Raw genomic sequence first — 24836 nt, forward strand, 5'->3', positions numbered from 1 at the left:
AAGACTGGAGATTCAGAACAGATAACCCGCCTGCACTCCGTCGCGCGAATAAGATATGTTTGCTAATTCTGGGTCGAGAGGAGCTCCAAATAAAGGGCAGAAGTTTTCGTTGATGGATACGCAATATATGCGAAGGTACTGGAACTGGCAAAACACGAAATAGGTAAAGAAGTTTTGGGAGATAGGTCATACGGATTGCATTGATTCTGCCGAACCATGAAAGCGGGAAATGAGACCAAGAGGACAATAACTCAGTCAGCTCATGAAAAACAGTGGGAAAGTTAGCCTGATACAGTCCATCATAGGTCGGGGTAAGCTTAATTCCTAAATATGGTAATGCCAAAAGCCATTGAAAAGGGAACGTTTGCTTCAAAGTAGCCAAAAGTGACGGTGAGAGGGTAACTGACATAGCTCTTGATTTTGCTGGGTTGACATGTAAACCTGAAAGGGTGGCAAAGGAATCGAGAACTGCGAGCAAATTGGGCAAAGTAATCCCCGGGTTCAAAATTGACAATAATATATCATCCGCAAACAAAGACAATTTATGCTGGGAGCCTGCCACATCAATCCCCCTAATATCAGGATGTAAACGGATGGCTTCAACCAACGGTTCCAAGGCTAAGATAAAAAGTAAAGGGGAAAGCGGGCAACCCTGTCTAGTGCCTCTGGCAACCGAGAACGTAGAAGACTCAAATCCGTAGTATCTAAGCTTTGCTTGAGGGGATGTGTATAGTGAAGAGATCCATCGTAAGAAGGAAGGGCCAAAGCAGTGAAGGACCGATAGGAGATACGGCCAGGATAAAGTGTCAAAGGCCTTATTGATGTCTAAGGATAACAGCATCATATCGAGTTTACGAGTATGGGCCAAATGTTGCAATTGTAAAATATGTCTGATAGCATCTCCAGCCTGCCTGTGGGGAACAAATCCCACCTGGTCCTTTTTGACCAGACGAGAAAGGAAGGAATTCAATCGAGTAGCCAAGATCTTAGTAAGAATCTTCATGTCGATATTGATAAGAGAAATAGGCCTATAATTTGCCCAAGAAGAGTGATCTCAATCCAGTTTAGGGATCATAACCACATTAGCAGTCAAGGAGAACGGGGAAAAATTTGAACCTCCCTTCACCGCGTTAAACATAGCGGCAAAGTGGGGAGCGAGCACATCAGCTAATTTCTTATAATATAGTGCCGTATATCCATCAGGACCTGGGCGTTTGCCCGTTTTCAGGTCTGCTATGCATTGCAAAACCTCAGATACTTGGATATTACGGTCCATCAAATCCTTATGGGCCGGCATTAAAGTAGGCAGGGGCAGACGAGCTAAAAAGTCAGAAATGGACTGAGGGTCAGTCCGAGTGGGATCAGAGTAAAGTTTAGCTAGTCGGTGCCGGAACTCCTCCAAGACCGCTACAGGGTTACTCGTGAGGGTATTGTGACGAGTACGTAAAGATATCGGTTTGGGATGTTGCGCGAAAGAACGCAATCTACGGGCCAACATAGAGTCTGGTTTGTTTGCTTTGCTATACCATTTCTGACGAGTCCAACGTAAGGAACGCTCAGCCTCATCTGTTAAGCACAGATCCAATTCTAAACGAGCCTGATCCAACAGTCTACAATTCGACGGGGAAGGTGACTGTTTAAATTGGGCCGACACAGAAGCTAACTTCGATTCCAACTGACGTTGTTTAAACTGCCTTTCCTTCTTTCGCCTCGAAGCTATGTGGATAATATGACCCCTAAGAACCGCCTTGTATGCTTCCCATAATGTTACTGAACAAGAGAAAGAACCCGAATTTAATTGGAAATATTCCTGAGACTTACGATGTAGCTCTGTCTGAATCTCCTTCAGCGAAAGCAAGGAGTCGTTCATTATCCAGGAAGAGGAGGCCGGCCAACATAGGAGCGATCGGCAGACTACCAGAATAGGCTCGTGATCTGACCATGGGACCGTTAAAATAGAAATAGAGCGAACCAAAGGGAGGTGTTTACGAGAAACGAATGCATGGTCAATTCTGGAATGAGAATGATGAGGGTGTGAATAATAAGTGTAGTCTTTCCCCCGAGGATGAAATTCACGCCATAAATCTACCAGATCATGGGTATTTAACATGCGTACAAAGGACTTCGCTGATGCGGAAGGGTCAGAGCGCTCTACTGGATATTTATCTAATGCAGGGTTTAGCACTAAGTTTGAATCCCCTGCCATCAAAAGCGTACCCCGTTGGTGTGTAAGCAGGCAGGACAGAAGACCAGACCGCTAGCCAGCTCGGTGGGGTACACGACCATCCACCGGGACAACTCGGCATAGATATAAAATACAAAAATATTATACAAACAACTGAGGCTAATACACCCGTAAATAAGCAATCCTAAACTCGCCAATGCATTTTTTAGTGTTTTTTGCAGATACACCCTACAGTCTATTTAACATGGTTTCCTATGGAACATGTTCACATCCTGGCTTTTTGGAGCTGGTACGCTTTTGGAAAGAGTTGGGGACATTTTTAAAAGCAAAAAGCAGTGTTTTTGCTGCAAAAGAGTTCAATGGATCAATATGCTGAAATGCATGGTAGTGCGTTTTTGCCGCGTTTTGCATTTCAATTCTGCCCAGCTAAAAAAAAAAAAATTCCACTTAAAAAAAAAAAAAAATAGCTGAACAAAATGTGGTTAAAACGCATCAAAAACGCCTGTAGAAAAACGTGAAACGAACTGCAAAAAGCACTGCAAAACGGACAAAAAGCAAACTGCATAGGTGTGAACGGAGCCTTTAACACTGATGCGCTGCAAAAACACATACTGCGCTTTCTAGGCGTTTTTAAAGGACATGTGACTTAAAAACTGCACCAAAAATGCTTCTCAGAGGCGTTTTTGAGGCACTTTTAGGCATTTTCCATTGATTTCAATGGGAAGAGGTGTTTCTGGGGTGTTTTTTTAACTCCTCTAACATGCCCCAAAGATGCTGCAAGCAGGAGTTTTTATACAGCACCGCCTCAGTGTGAAAACATACATAGATATACATTCACATACACAGAGAAGCATTTTTCATGAGCTTTTCAGGTGCTTTTTTTAACGCAAAAACACTTTAAAAACTCCTCAGTGTGAATCAGCCCCAGAGCCAGTGTATTTAAAGAGGAGCTCCACCCAAAAGGGGAAGTTCTGCTTTAAGCCTTTGTACCCTGCTCCCCATTAAGGATTGATACCTTTGGGGAGCGGGTACCCAAATTTGACAGGTACCCGCTCCCACTTCCGCTGCGATTGCCTAGGCCGGGTGTCGGCAACCCGCGGCTCCAGAGCCGCATGCGGCTCTTTTTCACCTTTGCTGCGGCTCTTCTGTGTGCCGGGTGCCCGCTCCCCTCCCTCCTCTCGGGCGGCCGCCCCAAAAGTCAGGACTCTGCAGCTAGCCCAGCAATGGGTAAACTACGGCCCGGCGGACCTTTTAATCCGGCCCGCGGAGCGTGGCAAACTTGGCTGTCAGGATGTAGGTGGGGAAGCGTGACGAACTCCTCTCCTCTCACAGTCCGCCCTGAAGACCGAAACGGCGCGGGAACATGGCGAGAGGAACGCGCGGAGCAAAGGTAAGTGAATTGACACAATATGGGGAATGAATTACTATAGGGGGGATGAATTACTATGGGGGATGAATTACTATATGGGGGATGAATTACTATGGGGGATGAATTACTATATGGGGGATGAATTACTATGGGGGATGAATTACTATATGGGGGATGAATTACTATGGGGGATGAATTACTATACGGGGGATGAATTACTATAGAGGGGATGAATTACTATGGGGGATGAATTACTATATGGGGGATGAATTACTATGGGGGATGAATTACTATACGGGGGATGAATTACTATAGAGGGGATGAATTACTATGGGGGATGAATTACTATATGGGGGATGTATTTTCAGTTTTAAAAATGTGGCTCTCAAAATAAATTTCAGTCGTGGTTTTGGCGAGATTTGGCTCAATTGAAAAAAAAGGTTGCCCACCACTGACCTAAGGCTATGATTGTGATTATGACGATACACTGTGGCCCTGATTAACCCTTTGCTTACTGGGCCCTTAAACCCCCTTCATGACCAGAGCGCTTTTTGCAATATATGCAGTGTCGGATTTGTTTTAAATGTTGCAATGGTTTTGCGGCTCCCAGTCTTTTTTTCCCTCTCGGAAACGGGTCCAAGTGGCTCTTTATGTCTTAAAGGTTGCAGACCCCTGGCCTAGGCGATCAGAGACGGAAGTTGTCCTCCCTTTCTCCCTCCTCGTAGTCTTCTGGGACATGTGATAGGTCCCAGAAGACTACGGGGCCATTCACAAAGCGCAGCGCTTCTCTCGCATGCGCAGTGGGCACCCAGCTGTGAAGCTGCAAGCTCTCACAGCCGGGTGCCCACACTGAAGATGCCGGCACCAGGGAGGGAAGACAGCCGGTGAAACCAGCCGTGGTGAGGACACCGCTGGACCAAGGGACAGTAAGTGACTGTATTTTAAAAGTCACCAGCTACAGTTTTTGTAGCTGCTGACTTTTATTTATTTTTTTTAGGTGGAACTCCGCTTTACCCCTGGTTCACATCTCCACGTTTTGCGCAGGCACAAGAGCCCATTCATTTGAATACGCAGGGAAGAAGTCCCTGCACTTCTGAAAACGCAGCCCACACGGGAACCTCGGTTCCCAGTACAGTTGTGATTTCCAGTGTGGGTGACGTGCCATTAGAAGTAATGGCACCCGCCTGTGGGTCTGCATTCCTCTGTGCAGGTGGTGCGGCTGCACGGATTTTGTGTGTATCTGCAGCGGCACCACCCGCACAGATGTGAACCTAGCCTTAATGTGTTTGGTTTTAAAGGGATGAGGTGGCGACCCTACCTCTGGAGGACAAGTGGTTAAAGAAGTTAAGAATTTTCACTCATGTGCAGGGGCGGACTGACAACTCATGGGGCCCCCGGGCAAAAGGGGATCATGGGGCCCGTGTCCTTGCCTAAACTCAAAAAAGCCTATGAAAAAGGTACCAGGGGCACCTCATGTGGCCCCCTACTGACCCCGGGCAGTGCCTGAGTTTCCAAATTGTCAGTCCGCCCCTGCTCTTGTGAGAACATTCACTGCAATGATCGATTTCTGTAAAAAGCAAATGGCTTCTTCCTGCACAATACTGATAACTGAAATGAATAGTAACACAACCTATTGAGCTGAAAGCTCAGTTCTAGTCAACAGCCACTGGTCAGCGGGCACTCCTCCCTCAAACGTCTACACAACATACCAGCATTTCGAACAGCCCGCTCCCGCCCTCCCCTTCCCTCCTGTGTTTACTACACCCCACCCTACTCCACACTGCAGACCAGAGCCCTCAACTCTTCCCTTCCACTAGGCGGGGCTTCTTGGCACCGCCCACTCTCCCTGTGCGTTCGGGCTGGCGGTTTTGAACGGCGTTTTGTAGAAGTGGGCGGGTCTTCCTCTGCCAATCATCGGAAAGGCTGTGTGTGAGTGTGGAGGAAGGTAGCTTGTGCGCACTGAGCGATCAGGTAGGTACTGGTGTGTGTGGAGTATGGCGCTGAGAGTGGACGGGGTTCATGGCTGTAGCTGAGCTCCCTGTTTGCGGCCATAGGCAGGAGACATGAGGGTGGCTACGTTTGAGTTTCTCTAGGTTTAGATACATTTGGTGACATGTTTGTGTACAGAGAGGACGTGTTTCCTAGCAGTGTATTACTCCAGACATGATTGGAATAGGAGGATCGATCATGTACATGCAGGAGGAAGGTGTGCAGGCACTTCCTGGATTCCTGCTCCCATCACTGTATGACCATAGGCACACTGCTGCATCCACATTGTGCACAGGCAGCCCATAGAAGTCAATGTAGACAGACACAAAGTTTGACATGCAGACAAAAGTGGGTGTACCCAGAACTAAATGCACCCTGTGCAGCTGTGCACCCACTGCTGCCCGTGTCAGACCTTGATGCGTGACTGTGTCCGTGCAGCCGCTGCTTCCACATCCGCTTTTACAACCCAGTCACATCGGGTGCGACTTGGCATTAGATTTGCATGCCATGCAACTTGTAAATCGTATGCCAGGTCGCACCCTATTGTCCACTAATAGAGCAGTCACATGGGTGCGATTTTGATTTGGTCGGAGCCGCACTGATTTCTAAAGTGGTACATGCACTACTTTTGTTGTGATTTGCAAAGATATGTGTCAGATGTCTTGCACATCGCAACTGAAATTGGCAGGTCACCGATTTTGAAATCATGCAACTTCACTGTAAGTTGCACGATTTCAAAATGGGCTTTGATGTGATCGAGGGCTTATGGGCTACCTGCACGTAGGTCCGAGTTGGATGCAGACATGGCATCAGTGCCCATCTGAGCCCTTAAACTGTTACTAAACCCACAACAGTAAAATCAGACTGTATAAGCAGTAAAGCATGCATGTTATATTCACTGTGGACCCTAAGGGGTTAATCCTCTGAATTGTGTAAGAAGGCCATTTGGTCCTGTTTTCTCTGCCCCTCCTCTTGTTTAAATGTCCACCTGATAAGACCGACTGAACCCGTAGTCCACATGTACATGCTCAGTTTACTGTGGGGTTTTTTTTAAAAAAAATTTTCTTGGGCAAGTGCATGTGATTAGCACAGGGCCATTCGGCTCTGTCCAGAGAGAGGATCAGGGGTTTTGCATCCTCCTAGGGCAGAAAGAAAACTACAAGCTTTAACCAGTGCTCTGCTGGACACTGATAGAAGCCACAAGACTGCTCTAACAGCTGATCAGAAAAGGTATTCAGCAGTTTATATTTACTAAATGAATTGCCTTTCCATGTTGTGTGTACTGTGGGAGACCAAATATACTGAATAAAGGGTCCTGGGTTCAGTAACACTTTAACCTTTTGCCGTCTGCTAACGTGTGCAGTGTCTAAAGCAGCCATTCTCAACCAGGGTTCCTCCAGAAGTGGCTAAGGGTTACTTGAGCTGAGGCTAACTGACCTCATAGTTCTAGGCCAGGGGTGGCGAGCAAGTTAGACACAAAGAGCCAAAATTTTAAACTGAAAGTCAGAGAGCCACACCACGCAGTGACCTGCCAAAACAGACAAACACTCGCACAAAAACACATAATTAAAACCATATTATTCACCATAACACTTTCTTCCCCTTACAAAACACAGGGATGACCAGAGACTGCGGACAGCACAGGGATGACCAGAGACTGCGGACAGCACAGGGATGACCAGAGACTGCGGACAGCACAGGGATGACCAGAGACTGCGGACAGCACAGGGATGACCAGAGACTGCGGACAGCACAGGGATGACCAGAGACTGCGGACAGCACAGGGATGACCAGAGACTGCGGACAGCACAGGGATGACCAGAGACTGCGGACAGCACAGATGACTGCTGACCTGTGGGGAGGTGGGGAGCGGGTACCTGAATTTGACAGGTACCCGCTCTTACTTCCGCAGAGTTTTTGTTTGATCTTACCTGTTCCTCGATCCAGCCGCGCGCTGTCTTCCCGGCTTCTGTAATGGCGCTCCGCATGACAGCCGGGTGCCCGGTGCGCATGAGCGAGAAGCACTTGCGCTTTGTGATTGGTCCAGCGGCTTCTGGGATCTGTCATGTGTCCCAGGTACCGCCTTACCATTCACAAAAAGCACCGCTTCTTGCGCATGCGCACTTGGCACCTGGCTGTCATGCCCAGTGCCCACACTACAGAAGCCGGAAGACAGCGCGCCGCTGGATAGAGGAACAGGTAAGATCAAAGAAGTAAGAGCAAAGAGCCGCATTCATTTTGGCCGGGAGCCGCATGCGGCTCAAGAGCCGCGTGTTCGCCACCCCTGTTCTAGGCGCGACATCATTTGGCAGAGTCATAGGTATCACTATAAGGGGGAGGGGCATTCTTCCCACTTACCTCCACCAATGTCAGTGGCACTTTCCTAGTAACCCCCAATGGACAAAACTTAGGAGGGGTATCCGAAGACCTGAAAATTATTGCAAGCGTTCCTTGGGGGTGAAAAGTTTGAGAGAGGCTGGTCTAAAGGGTGCTTTTTAAAAAACAAGTTCACCTTTAAAAAAAATTAATAAATACACATCTTTTTGTAGGTTAATTTTTTTTTTTTTTTATTAGGACCCTGTAAAGCAGGGGGTCTCCAAACTTTCTAAGCAAAGGGCCAGCTTACTGTCCTTCGGAGGGGGCGGGGCAGACTTTGTCCAGTGGGAGTAGAAAATGCCCCATCTGTTTTAGTGGTAGGAATAGTGCCATGTTGTTGGTATAAGTGGGAAGAATAGTGCCCCATTGATGGTATCAGTAGGGGGAATTGTGCCCCATCATTAGTGTATGTTGGTGAAATAGTGCCCCAAGGGGCAGGTAGGGGCAAGCAAAGTGCCACATCCAGCCCCCAGGCTGCGGTTTGGAGACCACTGCTGTAAAGCATTGCACCCACGATCAGCAGATCTCTGGTGCAATACAATGCTCCTGCAGACTGTCAATGTATCTGTCTGCTTGTACCTCATACAGGCAGGCAGCAATGGCGGATGGTAGTTGTAGTTCTTCCATTCACATGACTCTGTGAATGAGTGATGCAGCCAGGTGGGCAAAGCCCAGCATGGCTGTGCTTATTTTAACCGCTTTCCAACCGCCCTATAGTAGAACTACTGGTACAGGGCGGCAGGGCTGCGCAAAATCACGTGTATATATATGTGATTTGCATTTCTAGGTAGGGGGCGTGCACGCATGTCGCCCTACCCGCACCGCCATTGGTGGCTGCGGATGTCAATCATCGGGTCCCAGCTGGAGATTCCCCGCCGGCACCCAGCAATCAGCGTTTAGAACTGACAAAGGAGAAACCTGTGTAAAGAAGACAGAGCTCTCTTCTGCCAGCAAGGACATGCTGCTGTGTATTTCTCTGCACAACAGAGAAATGCACATCAGCATGTCTCCCTGGGGGCACTGCTGCGTGCTGGTCCCCCGAGCTGCTGCTCAGTGCGTCCATAAGACACACAGAGCTGCTGCTCGGCTCACCCCCACTCTTTGCTTTGGCTCACTGGCTGTGATTGACAGCAGCAGGAGTCAATGGGCTCCCAGTGCTGTCTCAGCCAATGAGGAGGAAGAGTCCCCAGACAGCACAGGCTGTTGAGAATGTTGCTGGATCGGAGGGGGCTCAGGTGAGGATTGGGGGCTGCTGCACACAGGTATTTTACGTTCATGCATAGAATACATAAAGGTAAAAAACATTCAACCTTTCGAACCAATTGAAGCAATGAGAGCTATAATGTAGAGAGGCTGATTTACTAACCGCTTGCCCTCCGCCTTATAGTTGAAGTACTGATACAGGGTGGCAGGGCTGCGCAAAATCATGTATCTGCATTTCCGGGTAGGGGGCGTGCATGCGTACCACCCTACCCGCGCTGCCATTGGCAGCTACGGATGTCAATCACCGAGTCCCCGCCGGCACCCAGCGATCGCAGTGTAGAACTGACGGGTGAGATCTGTATGTAAACAACACAGGGCTCTCTTCTGCCAGCAAGGACATGCTGCTGCGTATTTCTCTGCGCAACAGAGAAATACACATCGGCATGTCTCCCTAGTAAAACACAGCACATTATGTAAAACGGCACACGGTTAACCCTTTGATTGCCCCAGATGTTAACCCCTTCCTGCCCAGTTTCATTAGTACAGTGTCAGTGCTTTTTATTAGCATTGATCACTGTATTAGTGTCATTGGGATGTCAGTGGCAGTTAATCAGTTCCTACCCGGTGTCAGAATGCTCGCCGTAGTCCCACTATAAGTCGCTGATCGCTTCCATTACTAGTATAAAAATTCCAGTATATATACACCGCCATTTGTAGATACTATAACTTTCCTGTAAACCAACAATTTACATGTATTGGGATTTTTTTTTCAGCAGACATGTAGCAGAATACATTTTGGCCTACATTTATGAAGAAATTTAGATTTTTTTTTTTTTTTTTTTTGTACTGGATGTTTTATAGCAAAAAGTCAAAAGTATATATTTTTTTTTTTTTTTCTTTTCAAAATTGTCAGTCCTTTTTTGTTTATAGTGTAAAAAAATAAAACCGCACAGGTCATCAAATACCACCAAAAGAAAGCTCTATTTGTGGGGAAAAAGGACATCAATTTAATTTTTGTACAGCATTGCATGACCATGCAATTGTCAGTTAAAGTAACCTAGCCTAAATAAAGCCTTAGGGCCAGTTCACACTGACAGTGCAGTAAAATGCCAGAAACTGCACATAAGCACTAGTCACCAAAAGGATACACAGAAAACAATTTTCTGTGTGTCCTATTCACACTGCAGTGCAGTCCCGAGCTGCATTTTATCGCAGCGCGCTGTACAGAATTGCATGACATTGTATAAATAGTCATGAATGAGGTGTCCCTTTTTTGTACACGTAAAAAAAATTTCACTGTAAATTAGAAAAAAAAAGGGAGCTCAATCACACACCACACCGCCCTCTACCTCAGTCGTAACATACAGCTCCTGGACAAGTCAACTGCTGCAGTTTACTTTCCAGCAGCTGTCTGTTCAGTGTGATCAGCAGGACGAGCTCTTGTTCATGTGACCACTGTGGTGGTCAGTCCTTCCCCACCTCCTCCCTGGGCGTTTAGGACTTTTTGGCCTGGAGCTGTGATTCCTTTTTTCTTTTTTTTTTTTTCCCCGCAGTAAACATTTATTTTAAACTTCTACCTACAGTTAAGGTTATAATAAATCTTATATGTAGGTACTTTGAATATCTACTAACCTTGTGTCATTTAGTAGATATTCAGATCAGCTCCAGGAGATGACATCAAGTGCGCATGCATAGGAACGTCCAGCTATTCAAACTGCCAGAAAATGTGAACCCACAAGGAGGACCAGATGAGGATAGAAGCATCGAGAGCAGTGACAGGTCAGCGCCGGAGGGCTGCATTTGACAGGTAAGTCTTCCATAATGTGCTAGTATGTGGTGCATGGCATAACGCTGCAGGGGGCCCTTTACATAGAAAAAAAAATCTGTGGAGTTTACCAGCGCTTTAAAGTTAAACATTTAAAAAATGCCCAACTCCTTTAACTAACATGCCCAGGGATGTCCTAATCCTGCCTGTAAAGGTGCATATCTCGAGATACTGTAGCAGCACTGACATTTACAAAGAAGAAAGGTTTTTAACCACTTGCCTACCGGGCACTTTCACTCCCTTCCTGCCCAGGCCAATTTTCAGCTTTTAGCGCTGTCGCAATTTGAATGACAGTTGCGCGGTCATGCAACACTACCCATATGAAATTTTTATCATTTTTTTGAGACGGAGCTTTCTTTTGGTGGTATTTAATCACCACTGAGTTTTTTTAATTTTTTGATAAACCAAAAACAACTGCACTGATAGGTGGCAGGTGGTACTGATGGGCATTGACAGTCATCACTGATGGGCACTGAAAGGCAGTACTCATATATGGCATTGACTGGCACTGATAGTTGGCACTGAAAGGAAGCTCAGATGGGCACTGATATGTGGCATTGATGGGCACTGACAGGTGGCATTGAGGGGGCTACACTGATCATCAGGGCACTGATTATCAGTGCCCTGATGGTCCTTGTAGATGTCCCTTCTGAAGAATGCTGACTACCAGCTCTCCTCTCCTCACAAGCTGTCAGCATGACCACTTGTGAGGAGAGAAATGCCAATAACTGGCATTTCCTTATATACATGCGATCAGCTGTGATTGCACACAGCTGATCCCATGACAGAGCCGAAGTCATCGGCTCTTTCAGCTGATCGGTGATCCGCTGTGTCCCAGGAACACAGCGCACCACCGAGCGCTGCGCTGCGTGCCCCCAGAACGAGAGAACCACCTTGCATCCGTCATTTCCTTATATGGCGGGCAGGAGGCAGTTAATTGTGGGCTAATGACATTTCAAGGTTCTGCTATGTATTTGTTGGGACTTTGGAAGGTTCATTGTTCTGTTTGTGTGTTTTTCGGGATTTTTTTTCCCAAGCCTGCAATGACAAATGTAATTTGCTGGTAATTTAAACTGTATCACTTTTTTTCCTTTTTCAATGTCACTTTCTGTAGCAAAAACTAAAGCAAGAATGGAAATAACGCATGTAGAGCCCCCTCCAAAATACATACCAGATTACGTTTGAGTCCTGCATAGATTATATGGGGGTACTGCACACAAGTGTGGCGTCTCTCTAAAAATCCAGACCCTTAATCCGAGCCAGGAAAGTGGGGGACAAGTGTGTACCCCTTCCTTAACCTTACCACATGTCCTCAACGTGGGGGAAGGGTCTTGGTAAAGCACAATGGGTTCCATTCACGAAGCGGTAGCTACCACTTTAAGAAATGTAGTAAATACAACTTTTTGTTGTGTTTTTTTTTTCAAAAATTTTTTTTTCAATTCACTGAAAAATGCTGCTAAAATACTGCATGTGCTATTTTTTCAAGGGATGCAGTATTTTAGTAGTGAAGGCTTGTGGTATTTTAACACTGACATCTGTAGCCTCCCTGGCGGTATTCCCGAGTGTAGCTCAGGGTAAAGTTTCAGTACCTCAAGCAGTAACCCCGAGCTACACTCGGGCTTACCATGCGGCGCTGCTCCACAATCCCTCGATCCCTCACCTTGCCCTGTGCTCCCGTGATGTCCCTCCTGCAGTGTCCCCGGCAATGTAATCTGGCGGATGCTGGGTTCCGTCCCCTGTGAGCGTCGGGACGTACGGGGGACGGAACGGTGGGAAATTTGAAAATGACAAAAAGTGACATTCACTAAAATCATAGTAAAACATTACTGTATCAAACCATTTCACATACATTTTGTCCCTAGTGCTTTGTCCTGTGCCCTGCCTGCATTTTTACTGTTCTTTCTGCCTGGAAACTGAGAAAAGTCCATGGCGTCCAAAAAGCATCCCTTTTAGGTCAAAATCGGATTTAGACCGACTAGAGAACAGCGATAGTAAATCAGAACCACTTGCAGAATTGAATGATAATGATTCGTGGGGAAATTCGTCATCAGAAACTGAAAACGATTTTGCGACTTTGCTCAGTGATGTGCGAACTTGGCGCTATATTTCAAATTTCAGTGTTTTTGCTTTGATTATATTATTGAATTAAATTTATTATAATTTTTTATGATTATTAAATTATAATTTATGATTTTGTGTTTCAAGTTTTATCCTACCCGGGATGTTTACTAGACTCTTGTTCGGACAGATTTCAGTGAGTTATTCCTGAAAATTACAGGCCTACAATAAAAAAACATATTTCCATGCAAAAAAATGTACCGCTTTGAGCACAGAAATATTATTATTATACAGTATTTATAAAGCGCCAATAGTTCGCTCAGCGCTGTACATTACAGAGGGGAACAGAACATGTGACAGAACAATACCAATACAATGCAAAACATGAGGGGATCGAGGGCCCTGCTCTTTCGAGCTTACAATCTAGGAGGGAGGGGATGGTGGCACAGGAGGAGATAGCTGTGGGGGATGGAGTGGTAGGAAGAGTGGAGGAGGTCGGCAAGTTAGCAGGGGGCGGGGTAGGCTTCCCTGAAGAGATGGGTTTTCAGGGTGCGCCTAAAGGAGAGGAGAGTAGGTGATAATCTGATGGGTTGGGGCAGGGAGTTCCAGAGGATGGGTGACACCCTGGAGAAGTCCTGGAGGCGGGCATGGGAGGAGGAGACCAGGGAACTAGAGAGAAGGAGGTCTTGTGAGGAGCGGAGTGTGCGTGCTGGGCGGTACTTGGATATTAGGTCAGTGATGTAGTTCGGGGCAGTATGGTGGACAGCTTTGTACGTCAGCGTTAGGATTTTGAATTTGATCCGTTGTGCAATCGGAAGCCAGTGGAGGGATTGGCAGAGGGGGGTGGCGGAAACGGAGCGGTTGGAAAGGTGAATGAGTCTGGCAGCCGTATTCAGGATGGACTGAAGCGGGGATAGCCAGCGGCGAGGCAGGCCAGTGAGGAGGGAGTTGCAGTAGTCGAGTCGTGATATGATGAGGGAGTGGATGAGCTGTTTAGTGGTTTCTGGAGTTAGGAATGTGCGGATTTTGGCGATGTTGCGGAGGTGGAGTCTGCACGAGTTTGTTAAAGAGTGGACTTGGGGCTGGAAGGATAGGTTGGAGTCCAAAATGACACCAAGTATTCTGGCCTGCGGGGCGGGTTTGATGGTGGCGTTGTTGGACATGATGGAGAAGTCAATGGGGGGTGGTGTCCGGGCTGGAGGGAAGACAAGAAACGGGCGGAGACCGAGGGGGTGAGGTGGGGGGTTGAGAGATAGATTTGTGTGTCGTCGGCATAGAGGTGGTAGTTGAAGCCGTGAGAGTGTATGAGTTGGCCAAGGGAGGAGGTGTAGATGGAGAAGAGAAGGGGCCCGAGGACTGAGCCTTGAGGGACCCCAACGGAGAGGGGGAGTGAGAGGGAGGTGGTGGCATTATAGGTAACGCTGAAAGAGCGTTGTGACGGGTAGGATGAGAGCCAGGAGAGAGCAGAATCTCTGAGGCCGAGGGAGTGTAGTTTTTTGAGGAGGAGGGGGTGGTCGACTGTGTCAAAGGCTGCAGAGAGGTCAAGGAGTAGGAGCACTGATTAGTGGCCATTAGCTTTGGCGGTTAGCAGGTCGTTGGAGAGTTTGAGTAAGGCAGTTTCGGTGGAGTGTAGGGGACGGAAGCCGGACTGTAGGGGATCGAGGAGGTTGTTGTCGTTGAGGTGAGAGCATAGGCGCGCGTAGACTAGGCGCTCGAGGAGTTTAGATGTAAATGGGAGCAGGGAGATGGGTCTGAGGTTGTTCAGGTCATTGGGCTCCAGGGAGGGCTTTTTAATTATGGGGGTGATGTGTGCATGTTTCAGAGGGGAAGGGAAAGTGCCGGAGGAGAGGGAGAGATTGAAGATGTGGGTGAGGGAGCGTAGGATGGAGGGGGAGGGAGGTTGTAGGAGTTGAGGGGATAGGGTCGAGGGGGCAGGTGGTGAGGCGGGCATCAGAGAGGATCTTGGAGACTTCTTCGATGGTAGTAAGGTCAAAGGTGCAGAGTGTTGGGGGAGCTTCAGTATGAGGAATCTAGGGTGGGGTGGGAGAGGAGGTCAGAGCAGTGGTGGGGCCGAGGGAGAGGGGTGTAGAGGGGGTAGCTGAGTGAGGGGGAAGGGGGTTGGAGGGAGTTTGAGCAGCGACAAAGTCCCTGTGGGTTATGTCGAGGGGGATGAGGGGGTAGCTGTGTGAGAGGGGACGGGTTGAGAAGGCGTGTGAGTTGCGGCAATGTCCTTGCGAATTGTGTCAATCTTGTTTTTGAAGTGATTGGCAATCTCAAGGGCAGTGAGTGAGGTGCTGGGTGGAGGTGGGGGTGGCGAGAGTAGAGAGTTGAAGGAGGAGAAGAGTCGGCGAGGATTGGAGCAGAGGGCCTTGATGAGGGTCAGGAAGTAGGCTTGTTTGGCAGTATGGAGGGAGGAGGTGTAGGTGTGGAAGGCAGATTTGTATCCGGTGAAGGCTTGTTGGGATTTGGTTTTGCGCCATAGTCGCTCCAGGGCACGACTGTGTCGTTTGAGGGTTTTGGTGTGATCAGTCTGCCAGGGCTGGAGCGGTCGGGGTCTGATGTTGCGTGTGGTTAAAGGCGCTAGTGAGTCAAGGGCTGTTGACAGCGCATTGTTGTAGGCGGTCATAGCCAAGTCGGGGCAGGACAGGGGGAGGATGCGGTCATGGAGTTGATCAGCTGCGGAGTGGAGGGAGGCAGGGTTAAGGTTGCGGAGGTTATGGACATAATCAGACCGCTAGGGAGGTTAACAAACAGTAAATAACTGGTTGTTAAGAGTTCGGCCACCAGCATCCTTAAATATGACTAATCTGCTGGCAATTAAAAATTGAGAAAAAAAAAATAGCGTACGGACCCCCTCAGTCTAAACCAAGCTCTTTGGGTCTGGTATGGATTTTAAGGGGAACCCCATGCCAATATGTAAAAAAAAAAAAAAAAAAAGGCTTGGGGTTATTTACACAGGGCCACATATATGCAGCCACTTGGTGTTAAGGCCCAAACGCCGAGAGACCGCATATATGCATAGAGGCGGCAGGAAGTGGTTAAGGATGCTGGCGGCTGCCAGCTCCTTAACAATCCAGTTAAAATCCAGCACATACATTAACTATCAATGCTTGGACCACTACCTCATTTGTGCATGCGTTTATTTCCTTTTGTGGATTGTTTAATGCTGTTTTATGTGGTATTTACTGAGCGTTTTGTGGTAAGTACCACAAGATGGCACAGTGATTTGAAAATTACAGGATCGCATATGATATTTAGGGAAAATGTGTCCACACACCCAAATACTGCATGCAATCTGCTTTAGTGAATGGAGCCCATTGTCCCTATGTTGAGGACAAAGGCTCCTTCCCCACAACCCTGGCCTATACTTGAGAACCTGTCACCAAAAAAATCACATAAGGGACATTGTCCTCTATGTGATGGAAAAAAAAAATTAAGGAGAAAAAAAAAAAATATTTTTTTTAATTGTAAAATATGAAAGTTACACCCAAGCACATAATCTCCCCCCACATATACATACAAACATAAAAGCACACACTGGGGTGTCTACGCACGAAAATGTCGATTGTGATACACGTTACATATCGCCACGCATGCCAGAATGAGAGTAATAATTCTAGCACCAGACCTCCTCCGTTACACTATACTGATGACCTAGAAGGGGCTTTAAAAGTGTCGCCTATAGAAAATATAGGGTACTGAAGTTTGTCGCCATTTCACGAGTGCACGCAAATTTAAGGTTTGACATGTTGGATATCTATTTACTTGCTGTAACCTCATCTTTTATATTTTACAAAAAAAATGGTAATTTATTGCTTTTTTTTTTTTGTGTCCTAGAATTAACTAACTTGCATGATATTACCGGAAAATTTCGGTAAAAAATACAACATACAAAATTGAAACTACCACTGTTTTATGCTCTAGGGTCTCTAATTTCAGAAAATATATAATGTTTGGGGGTTTTGTGTAATCTTCAGGCCTAAAATTATTTATTTAAACTTGTGCAAAAAAACGCAAAAACGGCTCTGGCAGTGAAAGGGATAAAGGATAAGCCTGACACTCCCCTTTCCTGACAAGCACCCAATCAGTGCTCATTACACTGCGAGGTCTCTCTGCTCCCTGCTAGTCCCTGGGGGCAGTGCTGGAGACAGGGAGGGGAGGAGGAGATATACAGCCCAATGTTAAAAATATTACACGTTTAAGTCACCATAAAACCCCTTTTTGTTTTAAAAACATTCCTAATATCCCCTCCGGTTTAAATATGGTTTTGGTTAAAAAAACTAAAAAATGTTTATCTGGACAAGTAGATTGTCATGAGGGACAAGAAGATTGGGACACTGATTTAGTCCCTTGGACAAGTAGTTTTTTAAAAGGTTTCCACACCCCTGCTTACTAGTCCATGAAGTCCAGCAGACAGTTTCCCTTGCTCCACTCTTCTCAAACACACTGTGGTACTCTGCCAAGTCCCATATTTTCACTGTCCTCTAACTTGGGTAAAAATATTGCAGTAGTGTGAGGCTATCTTGGAACAGTGATGTCACCAGAGAACTGTGCAGTACTAACTGACGTGGTGACAGAGTTTCAGCTTGATTGATATATTTGTGGCCTTGTTCTTCAATACAGCATAACGTTACGACCACCCTGCTTTGCTGATGTATAGCTTGCCATGTCTACTGATCCCAAATACAAACTAACTTTTTTTTCCCTCTCCCTGACCAATTCTTTTTTTTGCTATGTTTACTCTTCTTATTCCCATCTCTTCCTCTCAGCACACCCCATTATCTCATGTAAAACCAGAAACTGCCTCTAAAAGTCAGGTCTCCTCTCGTTCAACATACAAGAGTCCCAACTCCTTGAGAAGCCTTTGGAACCAACATGATTTCTCTCAGGTATGAAACATGCCAAAAGACTTCCAGGACCCGATGGCTTCACGTTGTAGTACTATAAAACATTCCAGGACTACCTAACCCCTCATTTTATTAGGGCACTTAGTCCCTTAAGTCACGGTCAATCCCTACATCCCTTTGCTTTAATGGCATATACAGTGAAGGAAATAAGTATTTGATCCCCTGCTGATTTTGAATGTTTGCCCACTCACAAAGAAATGATCAGTCAAAATTCGAATGGTAGGTGTATTGTAACACTGAGAGACAGAATAGCAACAAAAAATTCAAATGAAATGTATGTCTAACAAATTATGCACTGATGTTCATGAGGGAAATAAGTATTTGATCCCCTATCATTCAGCAGGATTTCTGGCTACCACGTGTCTTTCATACAGGTAACAAGCTGAGATTAGAAGTAGTCTCTTAAAGGGAGTGCTGCTAATCTCATTTTGTTACCTGTATAAAAGACACCTGTCCACAGGAGCAATCAAACAATCAGATTTCAATTTCTCTACCATGGCAAAGACCAAAGAGCTGTCCAAGGATGTCAGGGACAAGATTGTAGACCTACACAAGGCTGGACAGGGCTACCAAATTATTGCCAAGCAGCTTGGTGAGAAGGTGACAACAATTGGTACAATCATTCACAAATGGAAGAAACACAAAACTGTCAGTTTCTCTAGGTCTGGTGCACCATGCAAGATCTCTCCTCGTGGAGTGTCAATGATCATGAGAACAGTGAGGAATCATCCCAGAACTACACGTGAGTATCTTGTCAATGATCTCCAGGTAGCTGGGACCACAGTCACCAAGAAAACAATTGGTAACACACTACGCCGAGAAGGATTGAAATCCTGCAGTGCCCGCAAGGTCCCTCTACTCAAGAAAGCACATGTCCAGGCCCATCTGAAGTCTGCCAATGAACATCTGAATGATGCAGAGGAGGACTGGTTGAAAGAGTTGTGTTCAGATGAGACCAAAATCGAGCTCTTTGGCATCAACTCAACTCGTCGTGTTTGAAGGAGGAGGAATGCTGCCATTGACCCCAAGAACACCATCCTAAGTGTCAAACATGGTGGTGGAAACATTCTGCTTTTGGGGGTGTTTTTCTGCTAAGGGGACAGTGTTGCAAACGTGCCCACCAGAGACTGATGCAGTCTGCCATTTTGTTAAGAATAGCCATGTTATTACCTCGTTCTTCCCCCTCCTCTCACTCTGAGAGGCACAGTGACAGATGTGTGTGTGTTAAGTGTCCCAGCAGGGAGCCACGTGGTGCAGCACTGTCCAAAAAAACCTGTGCCATTTCACACCTCGGGAGAGATGAGGCAAACTTTCCCAGAAGTTGAAAGAGATTCCGAGCTAATAAACCTAGCTCAGCATAGGTGATAGAATCAAATAAACACTTCTCAAATCCATTTTTCCCCTATGTCTCATATCTTGGAATATGAGAGCCTTACATAAAAACCGAGCCTCTTGCCAGATGGGCCAAGAGGAGCCGAACATTTTGGTGGGTCACTCGCCTTGTCTCGGACACACAGGAAGCAGAAACATAGATCTCGTGAACTGTGCAGTATATAATTTCATAATGCATATCTAATCAATCCTCAGACTGGTCTGTATAATAATATACCGGCGGGTGGACTGTCACTTGTGCAGGTGAAAAGTTATAGGCAAATATGAGTTATGGAAGATATTTTTGCTCTAGTTGAGGCATCCACCCCTATCTCCACGCCCTAAGTGGAGATTGGCCTTTGACTGCAGAGCCACCCGCCCTGCTGGGGACTTGAAAACAGGCTGTCAGGCCTAAGAAGGGAAGTTGAAGAATTCTCCCATTTTTTCCATCGTAACATAGGAAGATCAAAGCCCCCTTCTGCTCTGATACTTGGATCTGCTAACCCAGGACTTTAGCAAGTTCTTTAACCCTTTCACCTCTCTCCGATATCCCTTTGCTGTGCTATGGTTCTTTGTATATGTATGTGTGTGTGTATATATATGTATATATATCTATATATATATATATATATATATATATATATATATATATATATATATATATATATCTTAGTTACATCTTTGTTCTGTAAATATTTTTATTGCTCCTGTTTGAACTTTAAGTAATAAATCTTTCTTTCTGAAAGTGTTGAACTGTTTCTATAGCTCTGTATTGCAACTCACGAATTCCTGCCTCTAAAGTGACGCTACTGTGGTTGTTTAAACCTCTGTATAACCGGCCTGCGGACCGTTTTATAAAGACGATTATCTCAATCATTATAGTGTTATAGCTGATAACGCAGAGTTTCCTCTTTCTCTGTACAAAAAGGAGGTGGTGTCAGTGTGAAGGGTTAATTGCATAATTAACCTGACCCAGTAACGATCGCTCAGGCTGCCGGTACAACGATCTGTGATCCATTAGCTGGAAAATCGTTGTGCAGGATGCAGCTGGGTGTGGCATCGCGATTTTAGATTGGCTAGTCCTTGGGTCATGAGTTTGGTGAGAAGGTCTGGGGTCTGACACTGCGATCGTGACACAGGACAACTGCACCGCATCAAAGGGACGATGGACGGGGCAATGTACCGTCAAATCTTGGGTGAGAACCTTCTTCCCTCAGCCAGAGCATTGAAAATGGGTCGTGGATGGGTGTTCCAGCATGACAATGACCCAAAACACATGGCCAAGGCAACAAAGGAGTGGTTCAAGAAGAAACACATTAAGGTCCTGGAGCGGCCTAGCCAGTCTCCAGACCTTAATCCGATGAACATCTATGGAGGGAGCTGAAAGTTTGAGTTTCCAAACGTCAGCCACCAAATCTTAAGGCTTTATAGAGGATCTGCCAAGAGGCGTGGGCCAAAATCCCTCCTAAGATGTGTGCAAACCTGGTGGCCAACTACAGGAAACATCTGACCTCTGTGATTGCCAACAAGGGATTTGCCACCAAGTACTAAGCCATGTTTTGTGAAGGGGATCAAATACTTATTTCCCTCATGAACATGCAAATCGGTGCATAATTTGTTAGACATGCATTTCTTTTGAATTTTTTTGTTGCTGTTCTGTCTCTGTTACAATACACCTACCATTCGATTTTTAGACTGATCATTTCTTTGTGAGTGGGTAAACATTCAAAATCAGCAGGGGATCAAATACTTATTTCCTTCACTGTATATCTGGGGTACCGAATTAATGGAAAGACCCACAATACTATCCTAATTATAGACCTATCTCACTCCTTAATTGGATTTAAACCTATTTGCAAAAAGAATTGCCAGTAGGCTGCTTAATCACTTACACCAACTGATCCATTGGGACCAGGTGGGCTTTATGCCCAAGAGAAAAGCTTGAGATGGAACCATGAGAGCGGTGGATGTAATTTGCTCAGTTCTGTTTAAACATGAGTGAATATTTTTCCTCTCCACAGATGCTGAAAAGGTCTTTGACAAGGTTGACTGGATGGTTACCCTCTCTGCACTAAAACTTATTGGACTGGGCCCAAATTTGCAGTTGTGTGTTAATTCCCTTTATTCCACCCCTCTGCACAAGGCAGAGCCAGTGGCGTGTTATCCCCACCCTTTGCTATTTGAAATAGAACACATCTGGGCTGTACACTTTCCCCATTAATGTTTATATTGACCCTTGAATCTTCCATTCAACATGCCTGAGGCAATCCAAATGTTAGAGGTATCACGGTAGGATCCCATGTTCATAAGGCTCACCATATGCTGATGACTTGCTATTTTAATCCAGAGATCACCCTCCTAAACCTTTTGCAGATTTCTCCACTTTCAAGTAAGTATCAGACTTCCACATTTAACTTCCAAAAATCAAATTCAAATAGTTACTGTCTCGCATTAAATGTTTTGGTATCTATGACGGGAGTCACTTTGGGTGGGGGGCCCATGGAACCCAGCTCACCTTGGAGAGGTGGGGAGACCCCTATCTCAGCTCCTCATATCCCTCTTATGTGTAAATCACCCTGTGCCTGTTAGGGGTACAGGGTAATCTGTCCTGATATTGGGGTGGGGGGTTGTTGATTGCTTAATGTCATGTGACTGCATCCCATTGTTGTCTGTCTGGCTTGGGAGCAAACTATTGTGGGATGTATGTGTTTGTGTATTAGCTTAGTGGGGGTGTCTCCAGCAGCCCTCCCTCCTGATGGGACTGTCTGCTGGTGTGAAGTTTGAATACCTGTGTTTCTTGTTACTAAATGTAGATTTCCCCGCCCTGTGTCATTATCCGGGGGGGGGACTGTCCCCTGAGTGTGTATATATCTTGTATCTGTGTTTTATATAAACTAGTCTATCTCTTGGTTTACCTCAAGACTGGTGTCGTCTAGTCTTGTATGGTCGGCTGTGGTGTCTGTTTTCGGTGTTCGAACAGGGAAGAGGTATTCTAACGGAAGTACTGAAACGCAGTCTGGGTCAGTTCCGTTACAGTATCCAACTTCTCAGGTGATTCCACATGTTTTTTTCTCACTCAAATTTAAACCTCCCCTCTTTACGGTCTGAAATGGCTACTTGAAAAAAACAACTTATTGTGGGGTCAGCCTGGTGTACCTGCACCAAAGCTCTAGATACGTAGGAACTTGCCCCATATCCCTTTCCTCTCTCCCATGTATTCGGTAATCTGACTCTTCCACCTGGCATCCAACATAAAGAATTTTTTCTGCTTTAGCACAAGAATAAATGCTGCGCCATTCATTTCCTATGCTGGACATCCTAGTTGTCCCCTTCTCAAATGTCCTAATGACCTAGTCCTCTCTTCTCTGGACCCCTTTCAAATTCTGCAACTGGCCCACTTCTTACGCTCTTTACCCTGGACTTTGAAGTATTTGCCTGAGACCTTACACCTTTGGAAACGGAGTGCCGATTGCCTTCCCTACTTCAACACTAGAAGCCTCCAGACTCTCCCTGTGATTCCTTCAATAATGAAACAGAGATCTATATGTCACTTTCACCTTTGTTGAACGCTCTAAAATACCCTCCTTTAGTATAAATCCTTTTCGCAACAAATACCAAGAATCTAGATAACAATATCCTCATCCTTTTGATATTGTACTCCAGTGGTACTTCATGCTATGCACCCCTCTTCAGCAAACACCTGTTGGTGATGTGAATCCACTCCAGGAGACGTGTTTCATATATTTTGGTCCTGCCCTGCTTTAGTCACCTTTTTGCACCAAGTACATGAGACTAACCAGACATACACTGACAGGGAAATGTCTAAATCGCCCACCTTTTTCTTCTTCAGGACAACTCTATACCTGCAGTGTGTGTGTCCTCTGTTCTCATTTGGTAAATGCTGCCTGCTCAGGCATTATGGTGATGTAGACATCCACATCTCTCCCCACAGTCCAAAAGTGGATCAGAAGGGTGGACGATATTAGGTTTTTGAAGGGTCTTACTAGTTCACTAAAAAACATGCTAAATTTACAGCCACCTCGTTTTCTGGATTGAAATCTGCATAGATGACTTTAAATGACTATTAGCTGAGTAACACTTTACTCCTATTGTTAAAACCCCATTTTCTAGTAATTTCTTAAGGGTTCTTTACAGTCTGAGTCATACATTGTCCCCCACCTGATTTACTCTGATTTGGCTTAATGATATTAAGGTCAGAAGACGGTGATGGCCACTCCAGAACCTTCACCTTTTTCTGCTGTAACCACTATGGTGCCAGCCTCCGTGCCCCCCCCCCCTTCCTGCCCGCTGTCACCCGGGCTTCGCTTGGCCATCTGCGGGCCCGGGACCAGTCAGCGGCTGCAGGCGGGTATAGGGGAGGGAGGAGAGCAGACACATCTGCTCTGCTCCCCTCCCCTTCTTGTCCTGACCTGAAAGTGATGTGACGCTACTTCCGGGTCCACGTTGTCAGATTCCCTGCCAACTAGGCCAGGAAAGAATGTAATGCAGTGTGATGTGCACTGCATTACATTCAGTGGAGCACAGGGGAGACATGCAGGGTCTCTTAGACCCTGGATGTCTCAATAAAGAGAACTGTCACCAAAAAAAATGTAAAAAATTTTTTTTATGCTTTAAAAATTAAAGTTACATCCAAGTACATAACCCCCTCAAAAATTTTCAAGGCCCCCCACATATGTACGCACGTACAAACGTAAAAGCACTGGAGCACCTACACATGAAAACGACGATTGTGATATACATGTTGCGTAACGTCGCACATGCCAGAATGAGAGCAATAATGCTAGCACCAGACTTCCTCCGTAACGGTAAACTGATGACCTATAAGGGACTTTAAAAGCATCACCTATAGAAAATACAGGGTACTAAAGTTTGTTGCCATTTCACGAGCGTGTGCAGATTTAAAGCTTTACATGTTGGATATCTATTTACTTGATGGATAATTTATTGCTTTTTGTGCCTTTTAAAATTAACTTAAGTGTGTTTTTTTTTTTTTTTTTTCTACTGAAGTTTTGCGTTTCCTAGACCTTTGTGATTATATCGTGTGACATAAAAAATTGGAAGTACCACTATTTTATTTTTTAGGGTCTCTGATTTCAGAAAATATATAATGTTTTGTGTAATCTTCAGGCCTTAACTGATTTTTTTTTTAAACGTGTGAAAAAAAACACAAAAACAGCTCTGGCAGTGAAAGGAATAAAGGAAAAGCCCGACACTCCCCTTTCCTGACAAGCAGCCAATCGGTGCTCATTACACTGCATCGGGCAGCACAGTGGCTAAATGGTTAGCACGCCCGCCTGGCAGTACTAGGGTTGTTGGTTCGAATCCCAGCCACGGCACCACCTGCCTGGACTTTGCATGTTCTCCCTGTGCCTGTGTGGGTTTCCTCTGGGTACTCGGGTTTCCTCTGGGTACTCCGGTTTCCTCCCGCACTCCAAAAGACATGCTGGTAGGTTAATTGGATCCTGTCTAAATTGGCCCTAATATGTGTATGTATGAATGTAAGTTAGGGACCTTAGATTGTACACCCCTTGA

General features: G+C 45.9%; 1 protein-coding gene across 11 annotated transcripts in view; it reads left to right on the forward strand.

The window, feature by feature from the left end:
* Positions 1-5333: 5333 nt before the first annotated feature.
* LOC149468552 (PWWP domain-containing DNA repair factor 3A-like) overlaps positions 5334-24836 on the forward strand; it is a 108926-nt gene continuing 89423 nt past the window's right edge. For 5 of the 11 annotated variants that reach the window (XM_089670098.1, XM_089670101.1, XM_089670104.1 and 2 more), the window contains exon 1: positions 5334-5525. Coding sequence is in view for 4 of the 11 variants with exons in the window: in XM_089670096.1 (XP_089526222.1) it covers positions 10871-10929 (59 nt within the window). In the remaining 7 variants the exon portion in view is untranslated. Of the gene's footprint in view, positions 5526-10768; positions 10930-24836 lie in introns of those variants that run through there. The other 6 variants (XM_089670096.1, XM_089670100.1, XM_089670103.1 and 3 more) reach the window with 4 other exon arrangements.

The sequence above is a fragment of the Staurois parvus genome, unplaced genomic scaffold (genome assembly GCF_062004578.1).
Source record: "Staurois parvus isolate SC_StPar_1 unplaced genomic scaffold, SC_StPar_1.0 ptg000086l, whole genome shotgun sequence".
Taxonomy (NCBI): domain Eukaryota; kingdom Metazoa; phylum Chordata; class Amphibia; order Anura; family Ranidae; genus Staurois; species Staurois parvus.